This window comes from Sorex fumeus, unplaced genomic scaffold (genome assembly GCF_029834395.1).
Source record: "Sorex fumeus unplaced genomic scaffold, SorFum_2.1 ptg000126l, whole genome shotgun sequence".
NCBI lineage: Eukaryota > Metazoa > Chordata > Mammalia > Eulipotyphla > Soricidae > Sorex > Sorex fumeus.
The window spans coordinates 5,310,228-5,334,276 of record NW_026606183.1 but is presented as its reverse complement, the minus strand read 5'-3'; the positions used below and the strand labels follow the sequence as shown (position 1 = coordinate 5,334,276).

At 42.5% G+C, this 24,049-nt stretch overlaps 1 protein-coding gene across 1 annotated transcript in view; it reads left to right on the top strand.

Annotated features, from left to right (window-relative positions):
• Nucleotides 1-24,049, top strand: part of TPST1 (tyrosylprotein sulfotransferase 1) — an 86,045-nt gene that overhangs the window by 11,121 nt on the left and 50,875 nt on the right. The window contains exon 2 of the mRNA XM_056137622.1: nt 16,401-17,346. Within this exon, the coding sequence (XP_055993597.1) occupies nt 16,502-17,346 (845 nt within the window). The 5' untranslated portion in view covers nt 16,401-16,501. The remainder of the gene's footprint in view (nt 1-16,400; nt 17,347-24,049) is intronic.

The window sequence follows — 24,049 nt, the reverse complement described above, 5'->3', positions numbered from 1 at the left end:
TTATGAGTCAGCCTTGGGTATTAACCCCTTAATAGATAAAACACTGTCACACTGTCCTCCCATTGTTCATCGATTTGCTCGAGCGGGCCCAGTAACATCTCCATTGTGAGACTTGTTGCTGTGTTTGGCATATTGAATGCTCTCGGTAGCTTGCCAGGCTCTCCAAGAGGGACAGGGAAATCGAACCTGGCTCGGTCAGGCTAGCTAGCTGCGTGCAAGGCAAACGCCCTACCACTATGCTATCACACCACCCTTAATATATGATGTGAAATATCTTCTACATTCTTTAGGCCATCTTTTCATTCTGTTTATATTTTCTTTTGTTGCACAAAGATTTTAAGTTAATACAGTCCCACTGGGTTTTTCTTTTATTTTTTCCATGTTTCTTGATGTTGGTGTTCAGTTCCCATATACACATCTCTAAAGATAATGCCATGGAATTTTTCACTGATGTCATCTTCTCTATACTTAATGACTTCAGGTCTTAGATCCAATTCTTGAACTCAATTTGAATTTAGTTTGTACATGGCTATGTACAAATATCCTATTTTCTGTACCATATGTTAAAGAGACTCCATTCTCAACTGACAATCTGAGATCCTTTGTCATAAACTAACAATAAATGTTTACCTCTGAACTTTCTATTCTAATTCATTGACCCACATGTCAATTTTTATGGTTTTTCTAATTTTAGCTACTGTCATTTTATAGTATTGTTTGAGCTAGCCAACATGATGCCTGCATTTTTATTTTATTTTTCTTTGTCAGGGTTACGTAGCTATTCAGGGTCTTTTATGATTTCATACTAACTTTAGGGGGTTTTTGTTTGTTTGTTTTATTTCCAAAACAATGGAATTCTAAGTAGAATTACATTTAAACTGTATATTGCTTTTGGGAAATGGGAAGGTTAACTATGTAAATTCTTCCTGTTAGACACATGGGAAGTCTATCCCTCTGTGCTATGTCCTTTTGTTTTGCCACACCCAGCGATTGATTCCCGGTTTTGTGCTCAGAAATGACCCCTGGTGACTATGTCTGGCCCCTCTGCTACATCTTCCAGTGTGTGTGTGTGTGTGTGTGTGTGTGTGTGTGTTAGGGGGCCATACCCAGCTGTACTCAAGGCTTTACCATTGGTTCTGTGTTCAGGGACCACTCCTGGCAAGACTCAAGGGACTATATGAGGTGCCAGAATCAAACCCAGGTTGGCAAGTGCCCTACCCATTGTATTATCTCTCTGTCCCCCCACTATATCTTCTAATAGCATCTTGTACTTTATGCTATGGATGTCACCATCAAATTTGTACCTAAGAATTTAATTATTTTGGACACAGTTGTAAGTGGAGCAGTTTTACCAATTTATTCTGGTTCATCATTTATGAACAAGAGTAAAAAGATTTCGGTAACAACTTTGCTGTACTCATTGTTTCTAATTACCTTTAATGAAACTTAAAAGTTTTCTGTGTGTATTATATCATTAGCAAATGATAGTTTCACTTTTATTTTTGTGTCTGACGGGAAGAATTTACATAGTTAACCTTCCCATTTCCCAAAAGCAATATACAGTTTAAATGTAATTCTTCTTAGAATTCCATTGTTTTGGAAATAAAACAAACACACAAAAAACCCCTAAAGTTAGTATGAAATCATAAAAGACCCTGAATAGCTACGTAATCCTGACAAAGAAAAATAAAATAAAAATGCAGGCATCATGTTGGCTAGCTCAAACAATACTATAAAATGACAGTAGCTAAAATTAGAAAAACCATAAAAGTTGACATGTGGGTCAATGAATTAGAATAGAAAGTTCAGAGGTAAACATTTATTGTTAGTTTATGACAAAGGATCTCAGATTGTCAGTTGAGAATGGAGTCTCTTTAACATATGGTACAGAAAATAGGATATTTGTACATAGCCATGTACAAACTAAATTCAAATTGAGTTCAAGAATTGGATCTAAGACCTGAAGTCATTAAGTATAGAGAAGATGACATCAGTGAAAAATTCCATGGCATTATCTTTAGAGATGTGTATATGGGAACTGAACACCAACATCAAGAAACATGGAAAAAATAAAAGAAAAACCCAGTGGGACTGTATTAACTTAAAATCTTTGTGCAACAAAAGAAAATATAAACAGAATGAAAAGATGGCCTAAAGAATGTAGAAGATATTTCACATCATATATTAAGGGTGGTGTGATAGCATAGTGGTAGGGCGTTTGCCTTGCACGCAGCTAGCTAGCCTGACCGAGCCAGGTTCGATTTCCCTGTCCCTCTTGGAGAGCCTGGCAAGCTACCGAGGGCATTCAATATGCCAAACACAGCAACAAGTCTCACAATGGAGATGTTACTGGGCCCGCTCGAGCAAATCGATGAACAATGGGAGGACAGTGTGACAGTGTTTTATCTATTAAGGGGTTAATACCCAAGGCTGACTCATAAGAACGTTTACAGGCAAGGTTACTATTCATACTTGACAGCAAAACAGAAACCCAAGTGAGGAGATTTGAATAATTTTTCAAAGGTATTCATACAGATGGAAGATACTGGTTACAAATGAAAAAGAGATTGCAAATGAAATGAGAGAGCACTTCAGTCCCTGAGAATGGCTTACCTCAAATGGAGCAACAATTGTAAGTGTTGGGGAGGTGTGGAGAAAAAAGAATCTACTGTAATCTGCAGGTGGGAATGTAAATTGGTCTGGCTATTTTGAAGCATAGTATGGAACATCCTTAAGAAGATAACAATAGGGCTTTGGCGATAGTATAGCACATAGGGCATGTTCTGTGCATGCAACCAACGTGGGTTTGATCCCGAATATTCCATATGGACCCCTGATGCCTGTTAGGACTGATTCCTGAGTACAGAGACAGGAGGAACCTCTGAGCATTGCATAGTGTGGTCCCAAACCGAAGCAAACCAAAACAAGTTAAAGAGAGCTACACATGATCTAGCAATTTCACCTCTGGGTATCTAAAAATGTGTGTGTGTGTGTGTGTGTGTGTGTGTGTGTGTGTGCGCGCACACACGCTATATACACACACATATACACATGTCAGCACAAAAAGTTATAGTCACCTAGTATTTATTGCTGATTTAGTTACAGTAGTAGCAATAGTGAAAACATGAAATCATCTGAAGTGCTCGGTGCTGGACTACAAAATAATGTTGCATTTATACAATGGAAAACCATTCAGCTTTTTAAACAAAGATGAAATTTTGCCACTTGCAGCAAAATGGAAGGGCTCCTATTAATGAAATAAGTCAGAAAGTAAGTCAGAATTGAGTCAGAAAAAGTCTTATTTGCCTCTGCTAATAAAATTGGTGAACAGACGTAACCAAAAAAATTAAAAATTAACCAGAGAACATACAAGGAGAAGAGGTTGGTGGGTGAGAGACAATCTTGAGGACTGTGGGGGAAAAAAAGGTGGTAGATTTTATTTACTTTTATTTTTTAAAATTTAAATTTTTTTTAAATTTTATTTTAATGTAGGAGGGCTGGAGCAATAGCACAGTGGTAGGGTGTTTGCCTTGCGTGCAGCCGGCCCGCCCGGCCAAGCTGGGTTCTATTCCTCCACCCCTCTTGGAGAGTTCGGCAAGCTACCAAGAATATCTCGCCCGCACGGCAAAGTCTGGCAAGCTACCTGTAACATATTCAATATGCCAAACACAGTAACACAGTAAGTCTCAAAATGGAGACGTTACTGGGATCGCTTGAGCAAATCGATGAACAAGGGGACGACCGTGACTGTTTAATGTAGGAGTATTGCTATTTATTCAGGTAGATTTTATTTGTAACGAATAAGTTAATGAGGAAAAAAACTCTGCTTCTTAAAAACTTACTCAAGAGGAGTCCTGAGCATTGCTGGTGTGCCCCACCCCCTCAAAAAAATAATCAGTCAACACTCAAACAATAGCTATTGAAATGCTCCTTTGTTGGTAAAAATGATTCTAAAAATAGATCTGACCTTCTGTAATTTTCTAATTTTGTACTGTGTGTATTTTCTGTTAAAAAATAAAGTGACCCCGAAGAGAGTACAAGAGTTAAGGTGTATGCCTTGAAACTTGCAGATTCTGGTTCACACAGAATGGCATCTGGCACCACGTGGTCCCCTTAGCACAACTATGTGTGGCCCTCGAAGGCCTCACATAACACATTGTGATCTGGGTAATCTCCAGAGCTGCAGAGCCCAAGCAACGGTGCGTTGGCATGTCAGAGCCAAAGACCATCAATGCAGTGTCCATTCAGAGTTGTCTCTTGGTTTTTGAGTGATCAAATGATCAAGACTGAGACTAGGGGTAGAAGTCCTATTTGTAAATAGATTCAAGAGGCTTCAGAATATCTGTTGTGTGTGTATGTGTGTTACCACAGATGAAGTATGGTAAATGTAGGTGTGTGTATCATAAATACTGCCACTGAAATATTACTTTGTTTTTAAAATATTAAATTGTGTATACACACATGTGAGTTTACTTTTAGACCTTAGGCCTTCTACTTTGTAATTCATGGTGATTCAATAAATAAAAACATTTGTGTTAATATTTTACTATGTGTTTGGCTCTTTTCCATAGTCTTGGAAAAACAATTTTTCTTCCATACTATTTTGTAATCACTCGTTGAGTCAATTTAAAAAATTCCATATTGATAATGATTGCTCTGTAGCACTGTCCTCCCGTTGTTCATCAATTTGCTCGAGCAGGCACCAGTAATATCTCCATTGTGAGACTTGTTACTGTTTTTGGCATATCAAATATGCCATGGGGAGCTTGCTAGGCTCTGCTGTGCAGGTGGGATACTTTCGGTAGCTTGTCTGGCTCTCTGAGAGGGACAAAGGAATCAAACCCTGGTCTGCCGTGTGCAAGGCAAACACCCACCCGCTGTGCTATCACTCCAGGTAATGATTAAGATTACAAAAAAAATTTTTTTTATGATTTCCAGAGTACTGTTTATTTGTAGTTTTTTTTATCTCATTTTCGCATGGTTCAACATTTTCTTTATTTCAAATGATTCTGAAGGTGTTTTAAGATTTAAGAGAAAAGCCCATAAGTAGCTTAATCATCTGTAAAGTCCTCGCTCTACATTTTATCTGCTATTCATGACTTGGGTGCATGAATGGTGAATTAATTTTATTTTAGGTGGGGTGTTTTGACCCAGGGATTAAACCCAGGGCTCACATGCAAGGCAAGTGCTTTACTAATCAGCTCTATCCCCAGCACCTTAGTTTGTCATTTGTTTTGCTGTTTGTTTGCGGTGGGGCTTTGGGGTGACTCCCAAGTGGAGCTTATGTGTCCTGGGAGCCCCTCCTGGTGATTTTCCACCAACCATGATATTGGTTAACCCCTGTATTACTTCTCTAGCTTTCTCTAAAACAACAACAACAACAACAAATTAAATCTAGTGGAGATAAATACTGTAATCAGTGTGCAACCAATGTGTTCTTTCCAGTTAGTTGAGGTCACATGTAAAAGGGAGAAAGAAATCCTGTATGAGTCTCTACATTGAACACTCAACCCGGCAGGAAAAGATACTAGGTGTGCATTATTAGAAAGGAGAGAAGAGCATGCTGTCAGTAGTCTGGCATGGCAGGGCCTGGTGTGGGTGGGGAAATAATTTATATATTAAATAATAATAAGAGCATTATTTCAGGGGGTCAGTCTGCGTGGTAGGATTGCTGAGAGGTTGGGGTCGATAGGCAGTGTGTGAGGGTGTCACGGGTGCTGATCTTTAAAAGTAACATTACCACCTTTTTTTGCATCAAGATTGTGAAAGAAAAAAGAGTATGCGGTGGTGCCTTCATCTCTCCATTTTTACTTTTGTTTTGTCTACTCTTAATTTCATGTAAAAAAAGTATGTCATTACCATTATCCTTATTTTGTGGATGTAAGAACTGGTGCTCAGTGATTTATCCAATTCCATATGGATAAACATAAAAAATCTGATTTCAGATTAGATCCCAGTTCTGTCTAACTGTACTTACTTTTTTTTTTCCCTAAAAAAAGAAAATGCACAAACATTATTCAGTGCCATGCAGTGCCAGGGATTGAGCGCCAGGCTTAAGCTTGCAAAGCATTTATTTACTCTACCCCTTTGAGGTTTCTTTTTATTAACAAAGTTGTCATTCACATTCATCCTTTCACTTTTCATTCGCATTAAATATCAGTTATGAATTGACAGGCTCAAGGAGACAATATAATGTTTCCTTTTGCTAAAAAGTTAGAAGTAAGTAGACAGCTATGGACTAGACTTGAAACACCATACAAGGTGGCATTACTTACTGTTTTTACTGAATTAGTTAGAATCATGGAGCTAATGGTTAACTAAGGAAAGAAAAATTTCAGGGGATTGCTACATTTCTATAAGTTTATCTTTTACTTTAACATTTACTCAATATCTCTTTGGACCTAGCACAGGGCCACTGCCCTTGCTATAAAAAGCACAAGCAACAAATGTGCTCGTGATTGCATGTGCCTGGCCCACGTGTTGCCTTGCTGACCTCTATACCCCTATTTCTGTTGACTGATTCTGGTTTTGATTAAGCAATCTCCACAGACCTAGAGAGAACCAAGTATAAAGTAATAATCTCAGCATTCTCTTCACCAGAACATTATTTCTGGCATATTTCATTTGGCATACTGGGAAAGAGTAGCCTATTAATGGTCATTTCTCAGATATATTTATTTCAATGTTTTAATAGAAAGAAAGCTTTCTCCATGCTCTACATCACTAATTATCAGAGAGATGCAGATCAAAACAACAATGAGATAACATCTTACACCACAGAGACTGGCCCACAAAAGAATAAAAGCAACCGGTGTTAGCATGGATGTGGGGAGGAAGGGACTCTCCTTCACTGCTGGTGGGAATGCCTACTGGTTCAGGCCTTTTGGAAAACAGTATGGACAATTCTCAAAAAATTAGAAATTGAGCTCCCATTTGACCCAGCAATACCACTCCTGGGAATATATCCCGGAGAGGCAAAAAAGTGCAGTCGAAATGACATCTGCACTTCTATGTTCATTGCTGCACTATTCACAATAGCCAAAATCTGGAAAAAACCCGAGTGCCCGAGAACAGATGACTGGTTAAAGAAACTTTGGTACATCTACACAATGGAGTACTATATAGCTGTTAGAAAAGATGAAGTCATGAAATTTACATACAAGTGGTACTACATGGAAAATATCATGCTAAGCGAATTGAGTCAGAAGGAGAGACTGATTGCATTCATCTGGGGAATATAAAGTAACAGATTGGGAGACTTAACACCCAAAAATAGCCGAGATAAGTACCAAGAGGTTCACTCCATGGTTTGGAGGCCAGCCGCGCATGCTGAGGGAGAAGGCATCTCAGATAGAGAGGGGAGCACCAAGTAAAGGGTGTTAGGAGGACCCTCCCAGGATAAGAGATGTATGCTGAAAATAGACTATAGGCCGAACATGATAGCCACTCAGTGCATCTTTTGCAAACCACAGAAACCAAAAGGAGAGAGAGAACAAAAGGGAATGCCCTGCCACAGAGGCGGGGTTGGATGGGGTGGATGGGGGGTGGGAGGGATACTGGGATCATAGGTGGTGGAGGATGGGCACTGGTGGAGGGATGGGTACTTGATCATTGTATAATTGAAACCCAAGCACAAAAATTCGTAAGTCTAAAACTGTGCCTCATGGTGTTTCACTAATGAAAAAGAAAAAAAAAAGAAAGCTTTCTCTTCCCTAAGGAGGAGAGGGAGGAAGAGAGAGAGAGAGAGAGAGAGAGAGAGAGAGAGAGAGAGAGAGAGAGAGTTGAGTAGCTTACAACTTCTTTATTTTCTTAAATTTTTTTTTATTATTGAATCACCATGGGGCTGGAGCGATAGCACAGCAATAGGGCATTTGCCTTGCGTGCGGCAGACCCGACCGGTCCGGGTTCAATTTCTTCGCCCCTCTCGGAGACCCTGGCAAGCTACTGAGAGTATCTTGCCCGCACAGCAAAGCCTGACAAGCTACCCGTGACATATTTGCTATGCCAAACACAGTAAACAACAAATCTCACAATGGAGACGTTACTGGGTCTGCTCTGGCAAATTGATGAACAATGGGAGGACAGTGACAGTGACAGTGAATCACCATGAGAACAGCCACAAAGCTTTCCAGTTTAAGTCTCAGTTGGTCATACAGTGATCAAATACCCATCCCTTCACCAGTGCACATTTTCCACCACCAAGAACCCCAGTATACCCCCCTCCCACCCCTCCTCCTGCCTGTGTGGCAGATTTCCACTTTACTCTCTCTCTACTTTGATCACATTCAATATTATGACAAAAGATCCACCATTATTATTTGGAATTTTCCCCAACAATCAGACCTGCCAAAAAAGCATCATTAGATAATTTGTTTTCTGTTGCTGATTATGAAGAGCATATGATGTTGCATGTGATTTTGAATTTCTGATATTTTAGTAATAAGTCTGGAGGGATTTCTGCCAAAAGCTGCTGGGTTCTGAGATTGGTTTGTGTGTGCCTCTGGGATCGTGGCCATTCAGGAGCCGGAGGAGGCATTCGTGGGTGGCAACCCGGGGCCTCGTCAGGGCGGGAAGCAGGGCCGTTTCCACCCCCTATCCCATGAGGCCCCACGTGCCTTGTCATTGCAGTCTCATACCTGGCTGTCCATTAGGATCTGAAAGATGGTGGCCACCCTGCCACCGCTGCCAGGGGGAAAAGGCAGAGGGACAAACACCATTCCCCTCCCGGGGTGGCACGGTGCTGTAGTTTAATGCACAGTACAGATGCATTTCTGCCAAAAGCTGGTGATATCTGAGATTGGTTTGTGTGCCTCTGGGATCTTGGCCATTCAGGAGCCAGAGGAGGCGTTCATGGGCGGCAACTCGGTGCCTTGTCAGAGCGGGGAGCAGAGCCGGTTCCACCTCCCCATCCCATGAGGCCCCACATTCCTGTCACTGCAGTCTCATATGTGGCTGTCTGAAAGGCTCTGAAAGATGACGGCCACCCTGCTGCCACCACCAGGGGGAAAGGTGGAGGGACAAACACCCCTTGCATCCCGCATTGCATTAGTTTAATGCACAGTCCAGATGCATTTCTGTTGGGCATTATATTTTGCTTGAATTTTCCCACCATCATTCAAGAGTGCCTTCCAGGGACAGACCCTAGATCATTTACTTTCTATTGCTCACTTTGCATATCAGGAAAGGTCATGTGGCGTGCCCACATACTTGTAGAGCCATTCTTGTAGAAGCTCATGGTTGCTAGGGTTCCATCTGGAGAAGATGAGGAGACTGCACCTGTTCCATCCAGGACCTCCCTGTGATATCGGCTCAGTATGGGGCCCGAAGAATTCTCCGGGGATTGTGGTGCCTGCCGGCCAGGATGGCTTACAACTTCTTTAAACCTGCAGCACCATGCCAGTCCACAAAACAGCAATTGAAAAGCTAGTGCTAGAACTCAGTTTCATCTAGAACTTCTATTATTAGTGCCCCAATTGAGAAAATCTTGATACTCCTCAGTTTAGTAAAATTCAGAGTACCTATCTTCCTCAACTGAAGATGGGAGTAGATTTAGTTCAGCTAAAGATGTACTAAATTTCTAATATTATCAAGTCAAATCATTCTGGGCTAGAGCGATAGCACAGCAAGTAGGGCATTTGCCTTGCAAGCAGCCAACATGGCCGACCCGAGTTCGATTCCTCTGCCCGTCTCGGAGAGCCCGGCAAGCTACCGAGAGTGTCTCGCTCGCACGGCAAAAGCCTGGCAAGCTAACCATGACATATTCAATATGCCAAGCACAGTAACAACAGAGGTTCACAATGGAGATGTTACTGGGCCTGCTCAAGAAAATCGATAAACAACGGGAGGACAGTGACAGTGACAAATCATTCTAAGTTGGGGACTGTCTATAATGAAAAGAGGTGTGTGTATGTGTGTGTATGTATGTGTGCGTGTGTGTGTGTGTGTAAGTGCACATATACACAGTGGCCAAGACCACTGTATATAAACTCCATTTATTTAGTTTTTTAAGAATTTGAGAAGTGTCATTGAGAGAGAGAGAGAGAATGAGAGAGAGAGAGAGAGAGAGAGAGAGAAGAGAGTGAGAGAGTGCTCAAACTCCAAAGTGTCTCTTTTCTAAAGAATATTTTTCCAAGTCTGACTAATATATGGGTGATATTTTAAAATGCATTTATTATATTTTTTAATTGAATCACCTTGAGATAGACAAAGCTATTGGTTTCAGTCATAAAATGTTCCAATATCCATCCCTCCACCAGTGAACATTTCAAACCACCAGTGTCCCCTGTTTCTCTCCCTGCCCCCCTCCCCCTGCCTGCCTCTATGGCAGGCATCTTTCTTTTTCTCTCTTTCTCTGTGTGTGAATTATGGTTTGCAGTATAGGTGCTAAGAGGTCATTGTGTTTTGTTCATGACATTCAGTATTTTTTCAGAAAGGTACAGCTGGAGTAGCTTTTTTTTTTAACTGGTTGGCAACTTTGGGGTGTGGACATGACTGCCAGAGCTTCCAGAAGTAGAGGGAGGTGGCAGAAAGTGGCCCATCCCGACCCTGAGAAAGCCAGAGATTTCAGTCACAGAACAACACATACCCAAATTTTCCAGAGATTAATAGCTCAGTGATGTTCATCCCAAGGCGGTGGGGTCTAGCCGGGGGCATGGCAGCAATTTCAGATTGTGGGAGCAAGGCTGTTGGGGGCTCTTTTGGGCGGGTGCCAGGCAAACCTGCACCCCTCCAATCTACCCCAGTCTGTTCAGCCTTGCATGGATCTGAAATTGACTGCAACTTTTGATCTCTTTTGAGATTTATTTATGGGTCTCTGAAGCAAGATGTATGTGTGAATTTTAAAGACTCAGTGTATTCTATAACCTGTGTTTCTGTTAAGCGTGCTGTGGTGGGGAATGGATAAGTCACCTGAATTCAGAATCTGAAAGTGTGTTAAGATAGTAAAAATGACATATATCAAAAGGATTGGAGAAGGACAGCACAGAGTACATTTTCTGTATGTTCAAGATATTAAGGAACAGTGGGGGAATAACTGATGCCTAAGGCATGGTCTTCCCGTTGTTCATTGATTTGCTCGAGTGGGCCCAGTAACGTCTCCATTGTGAGACTTGTTACTGTGTTTGGCATATCGAATACGTCACGGGGAGCTTGCCAGGCTCTGCCGTACGGGCAAGATACTCTCGGTAACTTGCCAGGCTCTCCAAGAGGGGCAGAGGAATTGAACTCGGGTTGGCCATGTTGGCTGCGTGCAAGGCAAATGCCCTACCCGCTGTGCTATCGCTCCAGCCCGTCTTCAGTAGGAAGCTTACCACAGGAGAGAGGGGTTGGAATGGGGACACAGGGAGTAGGGTGAGCTGTTAATGCATAAAACCTTGCATTAATAGCTCTGTAAACTGTGGTGTTTAAAAGAAATAAAAAGGTTGGATTTGGAAACAGCTGGTGGGATGTGATGATTGAAAAACAGAACAAAATGCTCTGCTATGTTATGGCCTTCCAATCACTGCTAGGCTTGAGCACCAAATCATCATGCCCAGACTACCAGCCAAGCATTTCCAGAAGTGTCCCTGGACCCCCAACTATTGCTGTGAGCCCTATTAAAAATGCAGTACAATGAAGGGCAGAGCCAAGATAGTGGTGATTCAATACAATATGGGGGAGGGGGCGGAGAGAAATTAAGCCTTTATTAAAGACTGTTGTCTTTTTTACTGTAGCATTATATTAATTTGGGAATTTTGAGTTCTCTGACTTTGTTTTGTTTTCTTTTTTCTTTTGGATTTTAGGCCACATCCAACAGTGCCCAGGGCTAATGCCTGGCACTGCACTTAGGGATCACTCATAGTGATGCTTGGAAGACCATATGGGATGCTGGAATTGAACCTCAGACATCCAAGTGCAAGACAATCATCTTGCCCCTGTGCTATCTCTCTGGCCCTGAGTTTTGTTGTTTTTCAAGATTGGGATTGCATAAACCTAAAGTGAATTGTCACTGTCACTGTCCTCCCGTTGTTCATCGATTTTCTCAAGTGGGCCCAATAACGTCTCCATTGTGACACTTGGTTGTTACTGTGTTTAGCATATTGAATACGTCACGAGGAGCTTGCCAGGCTTTGCTGTGCCCGTGTAGGCGAGATACTCTCGGTAGCTTTCCGGGCTCTCCGAGAGGGGCGGAAAAATCAACCTCGGGTTGGCCATGTTGGCTGTGTGCAAGGCAAACGCCCTACTCACTGTGTTATAGCTCCAGCCCAAAGTGAATTAAATCACTGAAATTAAACATTTGATATTTGAAATTGCTAGAATGAGTCCCGGTTGCATTTATTGGAATTTATTTTGCTTAAAATAGAGACCTTGGGCCAGGATGATTCAAAATTTAGATCACATGCTTTGCATGCTGGAACCCAGATTCTATCCCCAGCACCACACATTCCCCCAAGCACCACCATGAGTGACCTCCAGGCATCAAGTTGGGCATAGCCCAAACACTGCCAGGTATGGCCATTAAACAAAACAAAGCCCTCCCTCATATATAAGGATGATTTTTTCTCCAATTCAGGGATGCTTCCTTTTGTATTTGGATATTTTTTTTCAACCAAATATTATTTTGGGATTGAATCTTAGTTTTTTGATTTCTCTATTACTTTTTCTCTGCATTATTTTTCCCCCACCTAACCCACTTTTAACTTGAACTCGGTATAGCAAAGTTAAGTGTGTCTTCCATACCATGGGCACAGCTTTTGCATGATGACTTTAATGCCATTTTCTACCAATTATCTTAATACTTTTTCTTTGCATGCTTTTCTTATTAAACCGATATTTTCATTTCAAGCTGTTTTCACTTTATGGTTCTTTGTTGCATGCAGCTTTGTAATGAAGGCACAGTAAAATAAGCTCAGTATGCAACTAGAGGAATGAATATTTGTGTAAACAAAAGTGAAATCCTAGTTTATTCTGTTCTATTCTGCTGAGAGAATCAAAATATTTTTCTAGGAGTATATGTATGTATATGTATGTGTATGTGTATGCATGTGTATATTTGGTTTTGGGGCCACACCTGGTGATACTTAGGGCTTACTCCTGACTCTTGCACTCAAGGATCTCTCTTGGTGGGCTCCAGGGAAAGAATGGGGTATTGAGAATTGAACCCAGGTCAGCTGCAAGCAGGGCAAGTACCTTAACTGCTGTAGTGTTGTTCTCCTAGAACACACACACACACACACACACACACACACACACACACACACAGAGCTGTACTGACGTATGTTCTGTACCAAAAAAATCTTACCCATTGTAAGTGTATAATTCAGTGATTTATAGTACATTCACAGAGTTCTGCAAACATCTTCCCAATTCAGATTTGAAATGTTTCCATCTTGACCCCTCATGTCTGTTTGCTGTTAAATGCCCGCTGCTTTTCTGCTCCTTGCTTTCTGGTTCTGCAAATTTGACTTATGTAGACATTCCGTGTAAATGGAAGATGATGGAGCAGCTCACCCACACACACAAACACACACAAAAGGGTTTGTTTTATTTTTATGAGGCTACACCCTGAGGTGCCTGGAGGCTATTCCTTGGCTCAGGGGACTGAGTGGTGCTTGGGGACTTCGTGGGTGCCAGGGTCAAACCCAGGCCTCCCAGATGCAAAGCATGTGCTTAGCTGTTGAGCTCTCTAGCCAGAGAGTTTTTAAGGAATTGATTCATGAGATTGTGGGGCTGTCAGTTCTAAGCTCCATAGGATAGCCTGGAAGATAACAGTTGAAATTCCTTGGGACAACCCGGGGAAACTCACATTGGGTTTCTATGTTGCAGTCTTGAGAATTCCCTTTTGTTGAGGAAACTTATTTTTAGTCTTAAGGGCTTTGTTAGGTGAGGCCAGCCTATTTCTGAAGGATAATGGAGGATGATCTGCTTCACTTAAGAGTCTGTTGACTTGCATATTAACCAGATCTTGAAAATATCTTCATATCTCCTCTGGTGTTTGGCTCACACACTGGACATCATAGCCTAGCCAAAATGACATAAGGATTGATTATCACGTGTGGCCATCTGAGAATTCAGGGGGAAATTTTTAGTCTAAATATAGTCTTATTGCTATCTACATTAGCTAAACTAGCATTTCAAAAAGTTTTGTATACATGTGCTGCTTTTGCACATCTGCATATTTGGTCATAATGTATCTTAGAACATTCTGTTTCTAAATCTTATCTCTCTGTTCCCTCCTCTCTGACTGCCCTTCCCAGTCCCTTTCTCACTCTTCCTTTTCTCTCTTTCCCCCTCCATAACAAACACACATACACTCCATAACACACAGACACACACACGCGTACACACACACACACACACACACACACTTTGTTCCTTTTATACCAGTTCTTTTTTTTTTTATTAATGAAACACCATGAGGTACAGTTATAGACTTATAAATTTTCGTGCTTGGGTTTCAGTTATACAATGATCAAGTACCCATCCCTCCACCAGTGCCCATCCTCCACCACCACAGGTCCCAGCATCCCTCCCATCCCCCATGCCCGTGTCCCACCCTGCGCTCTGTGGCAGGGCATTCCCTCTTGTTCTCTCTCTCTTCTTTTGGGTACTTTGTTTTGCAAGAGAGGCATTGAGTGGCAATCATGTTTGGTCTATAGACTACTTTCAGCATGCTTCTCCCACCCTGGGAGGATCCTCCCAACACCCTTTATTTGGTGCTCTCTTCTCTATCTGAGTTTCCTTTTCCCCTAGCACGTGTGGCTGGCCTCCAAGTCATGGAGCAAAATTCCTATACCAGTTATTTTCTGTTATCCAAGAGGAATCTGTTTTGTTAAATGATTGTGCTTTTGCATATGTGTCCTACTTCTTAGAACGGCTCTCCATCTTATTTTCACTAACATTTTTCCAGTTTTCCCAGAACCCTTAATGCCCTCCCACTGTTCCTTTGCTTGTTTCAGCTAAGACGCTAAACCCATTTTACTATCAATGTTTGCATTTCTGTCAGTCCATGGGATTATTTCTTGAGGCAAGGGTCAGGACACTACTGTCCTTAGCAAAATTTTTTCTTAGCCCCACCCAAGAATCTAGCCTGCCGTCCCTAAATAACTAATGTATGGGGTGTATAAACTGAACCTGTATGAAAGATTTGGAAATTGTGTGTTTCTTCTGTAATTTCTCTTTATGGTAGAGTGTGGTGGTAATGTCTTGGAAATGAAGAAATTTTTTATACCAGAGGCAAGCTGTGGGTTGGGCTCCAAACATTCTTGAGTGTATTAAATATCTGCATACTTCACTAATAAGAATAGTTTTATTTTTTTACTTTGCTTACAGAATTATATGGGGCCAGAGGGCTATAGGTCAATAGGTTAGAATGTGTGCTTTGATTGAACTGCATTTTTTAAAATTTTTATTAGTGAAACACCATGAGGTACAGTTGTTAGACTTACAAATTTTTGTGCCTGGGTTTCAGTTATACAATGATCAAGTACCCATCCCTCCACCAGTGCCCATTCTCCACCCCCACCAATCCCAGTATCCCTCCCATCCCCCCATCCCCCTATCCCACCCTGCCTCTGTGGCAGGGCACTCCCCCTTGTTCTCTCTCTCTCCTTTTGGGTGCTGTGGTTTGCAAAAGAGGCATTGGGTGGCAATCATGTTCGGTCTATAGTCTACTTTCAGCATGCATCTGCCATCCTGGGCGGATCCTCCCAGCACCCTTTATTTGGTGCTTTTATCTGCTTTTACCCCTAGAGTGTGCAGCTGTCCTTTAAGCCATGGAGTAAACCTCCTGTGAACTGCATTTTTTTTTTTTTGCTTTTTGGGTCACACCCTGTGATACTCAGGGGTTACTCCTGGCTCATGCACTCAGAAATTGCTCCTGGCGGTGCTCGGGGGACCATATGGGATGCTGGGAATTGAACCTGTGTTGGCCATGTTGGCTACGTGCAAGGCAAGCACCCTACCCGCTGTGCTATCGCTCCAGCCCCTGAACTGCATTTTTGATGTGTGACGCCACATGGTCTTCTGAGTACTACCGGATACAGCCTAAAAACAAGCAAAAATGTCGTAAAAAGAGCCATTTGTAGGGGATGGAGAAACAGTGCAGTGAATAGGGCATTTGCCTTGCACACAGCGATCCGGCTTCAATGTCTAGCACCCCCACGATCACCCGAATCACAACAGGAGTGATCCCTGAGTCAGGAGAAGCCCCGCTGTGGCCCAAATGCAAACAAATGAAAAAGCTATTTGTTTATAATGCTGATTTATTTTTGTTTGAATTTGTATATATACTTGTGTCCTATGAATATTAGCGTATATAAGTATTAGTGTCTTTCCCACTGGAATGTGATAGTGATAACTGATGACTAATATGTAAATACTCTTGATGTAGTGGTAAAATAATGTTTTACTTTTCTTATTAGATGTTGATCATCTTTCTGAAGTAGACTCTTCATGGCCTGAATATTTTCTGAAAATCATTTGAGTGAAATATCTCTCTAAATACCAAGGTAACAACATCAAGATGGTTGGAAAACTGAAGCAGAACTTACTCTTGGCCTGTCTGGTGATTAGCTCAGTGACCGTGTTCTACTTGGGCCAACATGCCATGGAATGCCATCACCGAATAGAAGAACGGAGCCAGCCCCTCAGATTGGAGAGCACAAGGACAACGGTGCGAACCAACCTGGACATCAAAGCCAACACAACTCTTGCCTATCACAAAGATATGCCTTTAATCTTTATTGGAGGTGTGCCTCGGAGTGGAACCACGCTCATGAGAGCCATGTTAGATGCACATCCTGACATTCGCTGTGGAGAGGAAACCAGGGTCATTCCCCGGATCCTGGCCCTGAAGCAAATGTGGTCACGGTCCAGTAAAGAGAAAATACGGTTGGATGAGGCTGGTGTCACCGATGATGTGCTGGATTCTGCCATGCAAGCCTTTCTACTAGAAATCATTGTGAAGCATGGGGAACCAGCTCCGTACTTATGTAATAAAGATCCTTTCGCCCTGAAATCCCTAACCTACCTTGCTAGGTTATTCCCCAATGCCAAATTTCTCCTCATGGTCCGAGATGGACGAGCATCAGTACATTCAATGATTTCTCGGAAAGTTACGATAGCTGGGTTTGACTTAAACAGCTATAGGGATTGTTTGACCAAGTGGAATCGTGCTATAGAGACCATGTATAACCAGTGTATGGAGGTTGGTTATAAAAAATGCATGTTAGTTCACTATGAACAGCTTGTCTTGCATCCTGAACGGTGGATGAGAACACTCTTAAAGTTCCTCCATATTCCATGGAACCATTCAGTATTACACCATGAAGAGATGATTGGGAAAGCTGGGGGAGTGTCCCTGTCAAAGTGAGTAGAAGTTACTTTTTTTTTATCTTGACCCTATAATAAGCTCTGTGTGTGTGTGTGTGTGTGTGTGTGTGTGTGTGTGTGTGTGTGTGTAAACAACATTTAGGAATAGATTTATATATATATATTTTTTTGCTTCAAAAAGGTTACACCCAGTGATGCACAGAGGTCACTTCTGGCTCTGCAGTCACGAATTACCCCTGGCAGTGCTCAAGGGGGGGGGGGGGGGCGGGCACCATATGGGATGCTGGGAATCGAACCTGGGTCGGCCACGTGCAAGGCAAACGCCCTACCCAGTGTGCTTTTGCTCCAGCCCCAGATTTATATTCATTGATTAAAAAGGAAAAAAAATGGATGCAAAGATTGTAAAGGAGGTAAGGCTGTTGTCTTGCATGCATCTGAGTCTACTTCAGTCCCTGGCACTGTGATAAGGTCCCCCCATGGAATATCAGGAGTGAGCAGAGCCAAGAGCAACCCCTGAGCACTGCGGATGTGATCCAAAAACCCCTCCATATATTTTAAATTATCTTACAAGTATATTTGGGCTCTAAAAGTTCATCACTCAATTTCTGTGGCTTCTGCCTTCCAAGCTCTACATGGCTTTATGTTGATTAAGATAAATATTGGCAGATACGTCTACCATGGGATGTGCATGTAAATAATTCCAAGCATTTAGGAATTTTTAATGATAGAGAAAAATAAAAGATAAAATTATCCAACTTAGTTCCTTCATGGTCAAAAAATACTGAAATAAATTTGCTCAAATTTAGATGACAAGGCCAGAATTAGAGTCCATGCTTTAGTTTCAATGGACTAGCATTTTTTTTCCTCATTTATCTGTGCTTTTATTTATTTGTTTATTTTTTTAAATTTTTATTAGTGAGACACCATGAGGTACAGTTGTAGACTTACAAATTTTGTGCTTGGGTTTCAATTATACAATTATCAAATATACCATCCCTCCACCAGTGCCCATTTCCCACCACCACGGATCCCAGTATCCCTCCCACCCCCCATCCCTCCCATCCCACCCTGCCTCTGTGGCCGGGCATTTCCCTCTCTTCTCTCTCTCCTTTTGGGTGTTGTGTTTCAACATTTTATTGCGTGTTGTTCTTTGTTATCTAAGTGATTTATATTCTTTTGTTCTTCACAAAAGGCTATAAAACCTCCCCAATTTGTAAGATTAATCTGTAATCCTTGTAAGAAGGTTCATAAATTCAAGTGTTTCTGGGTCTGGAACAATAACACAGCAAGTAGGGCGTTGGCTTTCCACCCAGCCTACCCGGGTTCGATTCCCAGCATCCCATTATGGTCCCCTGAGCACCACCAGGAGTAATTCCTGAGTGCATGAGCCAGGAGTGACCCCTGTGCATTGCCGGGTCTGACCCCCCCCCAAAAAAAAATTCAAGTGCTTCTTAAACCATTGCATTATGAAGAAATGACCAGAGTGATCTGACATTCTTACTTGAAGACTTACATGCTGAGGATGAGAAGATAATCATAGAAAATACTGTGAGATTCAGAAAGCATCTTCTCCAGAAAACAGAATTGCCTGTAACTAAATTTTATTTCTTTTCTATTTATCCCTAAGGCCATTTATTTCCCTATGAGTCTTACTTGCCACCAAGAAATATCTGCTTGATATTTTTTACTGTAACGAGTTTATGAAGTATTGTTCACAAATTTAATTTAAAAGAAATATCTTCTATTCTGTTCCTAACTTTTAGTTATTGATTACAAATTATTGTCACTACAGTTATTGTCAAGGGCTGGAGTGATAGCACAGCGGGTAGGGCATTCGCCTTACAAGCGGCCAACATGGCCGACCCGAGTTCGATTCCTCCGCCCCTCTCGGAGAGCCCGGCAAGCTACCGAGAGTATTCGATATGCCAAACACAGTAACAACAAAGTCTCCAGTGGAGATGTTACTGGACCCGCTCGAGCAAATCGACGATCAACGGGAGGGCCTTTACTTTACTTTTTACAGTTATTGTCACTCTAGGTTATTTTTAATTCAAAGAGGATTACCACTCTACAGTTATCATAATCTATTATTATTTTTAGGTAGTAGACCATAACTAATTTCTAATCACGTAGGTATTTCATTTTATGTTTGTTTGTTTGGCCCAAAGATTATGAAATTCCTTCCTTATTAGTATAAAATAAACATTCTATAATGTAAGTAGATAAAAATATTTTTAAAGAACCTGTAAGATACCCCTCAGCCTCTCTAAGTAGGGAATTAAATATTCCCAGATTTAAATTGTGCAAGAAATCAGGAGATCACTCTGTGTATGTACTTACCATGTTGAAATCAATCAAAAACTGGGGCCACTGGTGGTGGGAAAAGTACAGTAGAAGGGATGGGTGTTGGAACATTATATGACTGAAATCAAATCATAAACAATTTTATAATTGTGTATATCACTGTGATTCAATTTAAAAAAATAAATGGGAGAACTGTAGCATTGTCCTCCCGTTCATCAATTTGCTCAAAAAATAAAGCAATCATGAAGACAGGAAATTTGTAGAAACTTTGATGTATTTATTTGTAGAAACTTGGGTGTATTTATTTGTAGAAACTTGAATGTATTTGAAAAGGAAACAAAATATTTTTTACAGTGTAGTATATGGAATGGGTATCTACTGAGGGTCTTGCTTTCCATGGCTAGAGCTTCTAGTGCTAATATCAAAACTCTTAAAAATACGAATTTTTAAAGATTTAATGCCAAGATAGGACCGAGAAGATCAGCTGAAGAACTTCACATCGGGACCCATGGCCTAGAATGGAACGAACAGGGTGAGAGACTGTCTGAATTCATCATGTCGACCAAGACCATCCATGGTAACTCACAGTTCCAGAAGGCAGAATCTAAACGTTGGACATGGGAGTCTCCCAGTGGACGAGTCCACAACGAAATAGACCACATCATATTCAATCGATGGTTTTGCCTGACCGATGTCGCTGTTGTCCCAAAATTTCGAACGGGATCGGACCACCGTCTCCTTCGTGCAAAATTCTACTTCACAGAGCGGGGAGAAAGGGCTGCAAAGTTCAAAAAGAGAACTCCCAGAACGACCACCAACTGGGAGCTCTTTGGCACTATTGCGGCAACATGGGAAGATGCCATTGTTGACAACATTGACGAGGAATACGATCGACTGGTTCAGCACCTCCATGAATGTGCGAGGAACGCCAAGAGAGAGATAGCCACAAAAAAAACGCCTGTCTTCGAAAACTCTTGAGCTAATTCGCCAGCGTGGTTTGGCGCATGCCTCAGGCAACTGCAAGCTAACATCCGAGCTCGCAAAGCAGTGCAGAGATGCGATCAAGGAAGACCTCAAAGAGAGAAGAGCAGAAGTACTGGTAGATGCGGCAGAAGCCGGGAAAAGTATTCGTAACGCCCGCCTGTCCTTTGCCAACTATAAGACCAAGATGACTGCCCTCCGACGTCTTGATGGATCCATCACATCCTCCAGAACGGCAATGGAGAAGATTATCCATGACTTCTACTCAAATCTCTTCGATAGCCATGTCCACTTGCCGACATACCAAATTCCACAGGATGGGTATGTCGTTCCTAACGTTCTCCCTTCCGAAATCCGACACGCCATTTCGTTGGTAAAGAAGCAAACAGCACCCGGCCCAGACAAGGTCAGACCTGAACACCTGAAGAACCTGCCGTCAGTACTCATCAATACACTGGCTCGGCTCTTCACTCGCTACCTGTCTGAATGCAAGGTTCCGTCCCAGTGGAAAACCAGCAGGACCGTACTACTGTTCAAGAAGGGAGACATCCATGACATTGGCAACTATCGCCCGATCTGCCTATTGTCTGTCATCTACAAGTTGTTCACTCAAGTCTTCCTGAATAGGATTGGCAGAACACTAGATGAAGGACAACCATGCGAGCAAGCAGGGTTCCACAAAGGATTCAGCACCATCGACCATATCCACACGATAACCAAGCTCATGGAGGTTTCTCGGGAGTTCAAGATGCCGCTCTGCTTAACGTTCATTGATTTAAAGAAGGCCTTTGATTCTGTTGAGACAGAAGCGGTCATTGAAGCCCTAGCCAATCAGGGCATTCAAACTCAATACATCAGGATCCTCTGTGAGCTGTATTGCGGATTCACTACCAGGATCTCACCATTCTACAAAGAAGTGATCGTTGATGTCAAGAGAGGGGTGCGGCAGGGTGATACCATTTCACCGAAACTCTTCAGTGCCACCCTCGAGAACATCATGCGACGACTGGAATGGGAAGGAATGGGAGTGAAGATAGATGGTCAGCAACTACACCACCTCCGCTTTGCTGATGACATTGTTTTAATAACACCAAACATCAGCCAAGCGCCACAAATGCTGGCCGACTTTGACCGTGAGTCTGGAAAGGTAGGACTACAGCTGAATCTTACGAAGACAATGTTTATGAGAAACAGCCTCGTTCCTGACGCCCCATTCGCTCTCAACGGAACGACCATCTCCGAATGCAACAGCTATGTGTACCTAGGTCGAGAAGTCAACATGACAAATGACCTGGCACCCGAGCTGCGCAGGAGGAAGAGAGCAGCTTGGAACGCCTTCAAGAACGTCGAAGAAATAGCTAAGAGGACGAAGAACCTCTGGCTCCGGGCACATCTCTTTGATTCCACTGTTCTTCCTGCATTAACATATGCCTCAGAGACCTGGGCCCTACGCAAACAGGATGAGAACGCTATTCAGGTCTCCCAAAGAAGAATAGAAAGAGCTATGCTTGGAATATCACGTTTCACTCAAATGAGAGAAAAAATCCAGAGTTCCGACATCTGTCGACGATCAAGAATCAGGGACGCTGTCTCATTTGCTAAGGTGTCAAAAATCAGATGGGCTGGTCACGTAATGAGATTTAAAGACGACCGCTGGACTAGAGCTGTTACTAACTGGATTCCACGGGATGTCAAAAGACCACGTGGCCGCCCACCTACCAGATGGTCAGACTTCTTCTTGAAGATCATGAACGATCGGTTTGAGGCTCTTCATGATCCCAGAGCGAACAGATGCCATTGGGCTACACTAGCACGCGACAGGACAAATGGAGACGTTACTGGCGCCCGCTCCAGCAAATTGACGACTAACGGGAAGTTAAGTGATTAAGTGATCTACTGAGGGTCTTGCTTTCCATGGCTAGAACTTCTAGTGCTAATATCAAAACTCTTAAAAATACAAATTTTTAAAGATTATAGGGTGTATGCTAGGGAGATGGCTCAAGGATTGGAGTAAATGCCTGGACAAAGTTTAATTACCCAAACAAGGACCCAAGTTTTATTCCAGGCACTGCTTAACCTCTCAGCTATCACCAAGTATAACCACCAGGTGGAACCCTTAGTACTCCTGGCCCAAGCCCCATGTCTGTTAGGCCCCCACTGCCTGACCAAGTATTCCAAGTATCACCCCCATCGCTGCTAATTGGCTTGTCCAAAATAAAGCAAGGATAAACCATCATGTAGACTGGGGAAAGTAGCTCAATGGTAGAGCACACTCTTTGAACGAGGCCTGGATTTGGCCAGCAAGAAAAATACTTTAGCACTGTCCTCCCATTGTTCATTGATTTGCTCGAGGCACCAGGAACGTCTCCATTGTGAGACTTGTTGTTACTGTTTTTGGCTTATCGAATACACCACAGGGAGCTCGTCAGGCTCTGCCGTGCACGCGGGATACTCTCTGTAGCTTGCCAGGCTCTCTGAGAGGGGTGGAGGAATTGAACCTGGGTTGGCTGCATGCAAGGCAAACACCCTACCTGTTGTGCTATTGCTCTAGTCCAGCAAGAAAAATAAACAATAGCAAATAAAGGTATTAGATGCAGAGTAAACGTGAAGATATTCTTTTTTGGGGGGAAAGGTCACACGCAGCAATGCACAGGGGGTTATTTCTGGCTCATGCACTCAGGAATTACTCCTGGCAGTGCTTGGGTGACCATATGGGATGCTGGGAATTGAACCCGGGTCAGCCGCACGCAAGGCAAATGCCCTACCCGCTGTGCTATCACTCCAGCCCCGAAGATATTCTTTGTACTATTTGATGCATGTATACCTTTGTATGATTACCTTCCACAAAAAAAAGAAAATTATCAGTAACCTTAAGGCTCCCTTATGTTCCTCCTCAACCTAGCAGTAATCACTGCTGGGTTGTTGTGCCTACTGCAATTGTGCCTAATTATTGCTTTGTGTCTACTTTTTTGCTTTAATACTAAGTTTATGATGTAGATCCCATGTTCCATTGATGGACTTTTAGGTTGTTTCCAGTATTGGGCTATTATGGACATAGAGTTGTTAAGAATATTCTTGTACATTAGCACAGCGGGTAGGGCGTTCGCCTTACAAGCGGCCAACATGGCCGACCCGAGTTCGATTCCTCCGCCCCTCTCGGAGAGCCCGGCAAGCTACCGAGAGTATTTGATATGCCAAACACAGTAACAACAAAGTCTCCAATGGAGACGTTACTGGGCCCGCTCGAGCAAATCGACGATCAAGGGGAGGGCCTTTACCTATTACTTTGGTAGACGTAAAAATTAAATATTTCTGTTCATTGGGCTGGAGCGATAGCACAGCGGTAGGGCGTTCGCCTTACAAGCGGCCAACATGGCCGACCCGAGTTCGATTCCTCCGCCCCTCTCAGAGAGCCCGGCAAGGTACCGAGAGTATTTGATATGCCAAACACAGT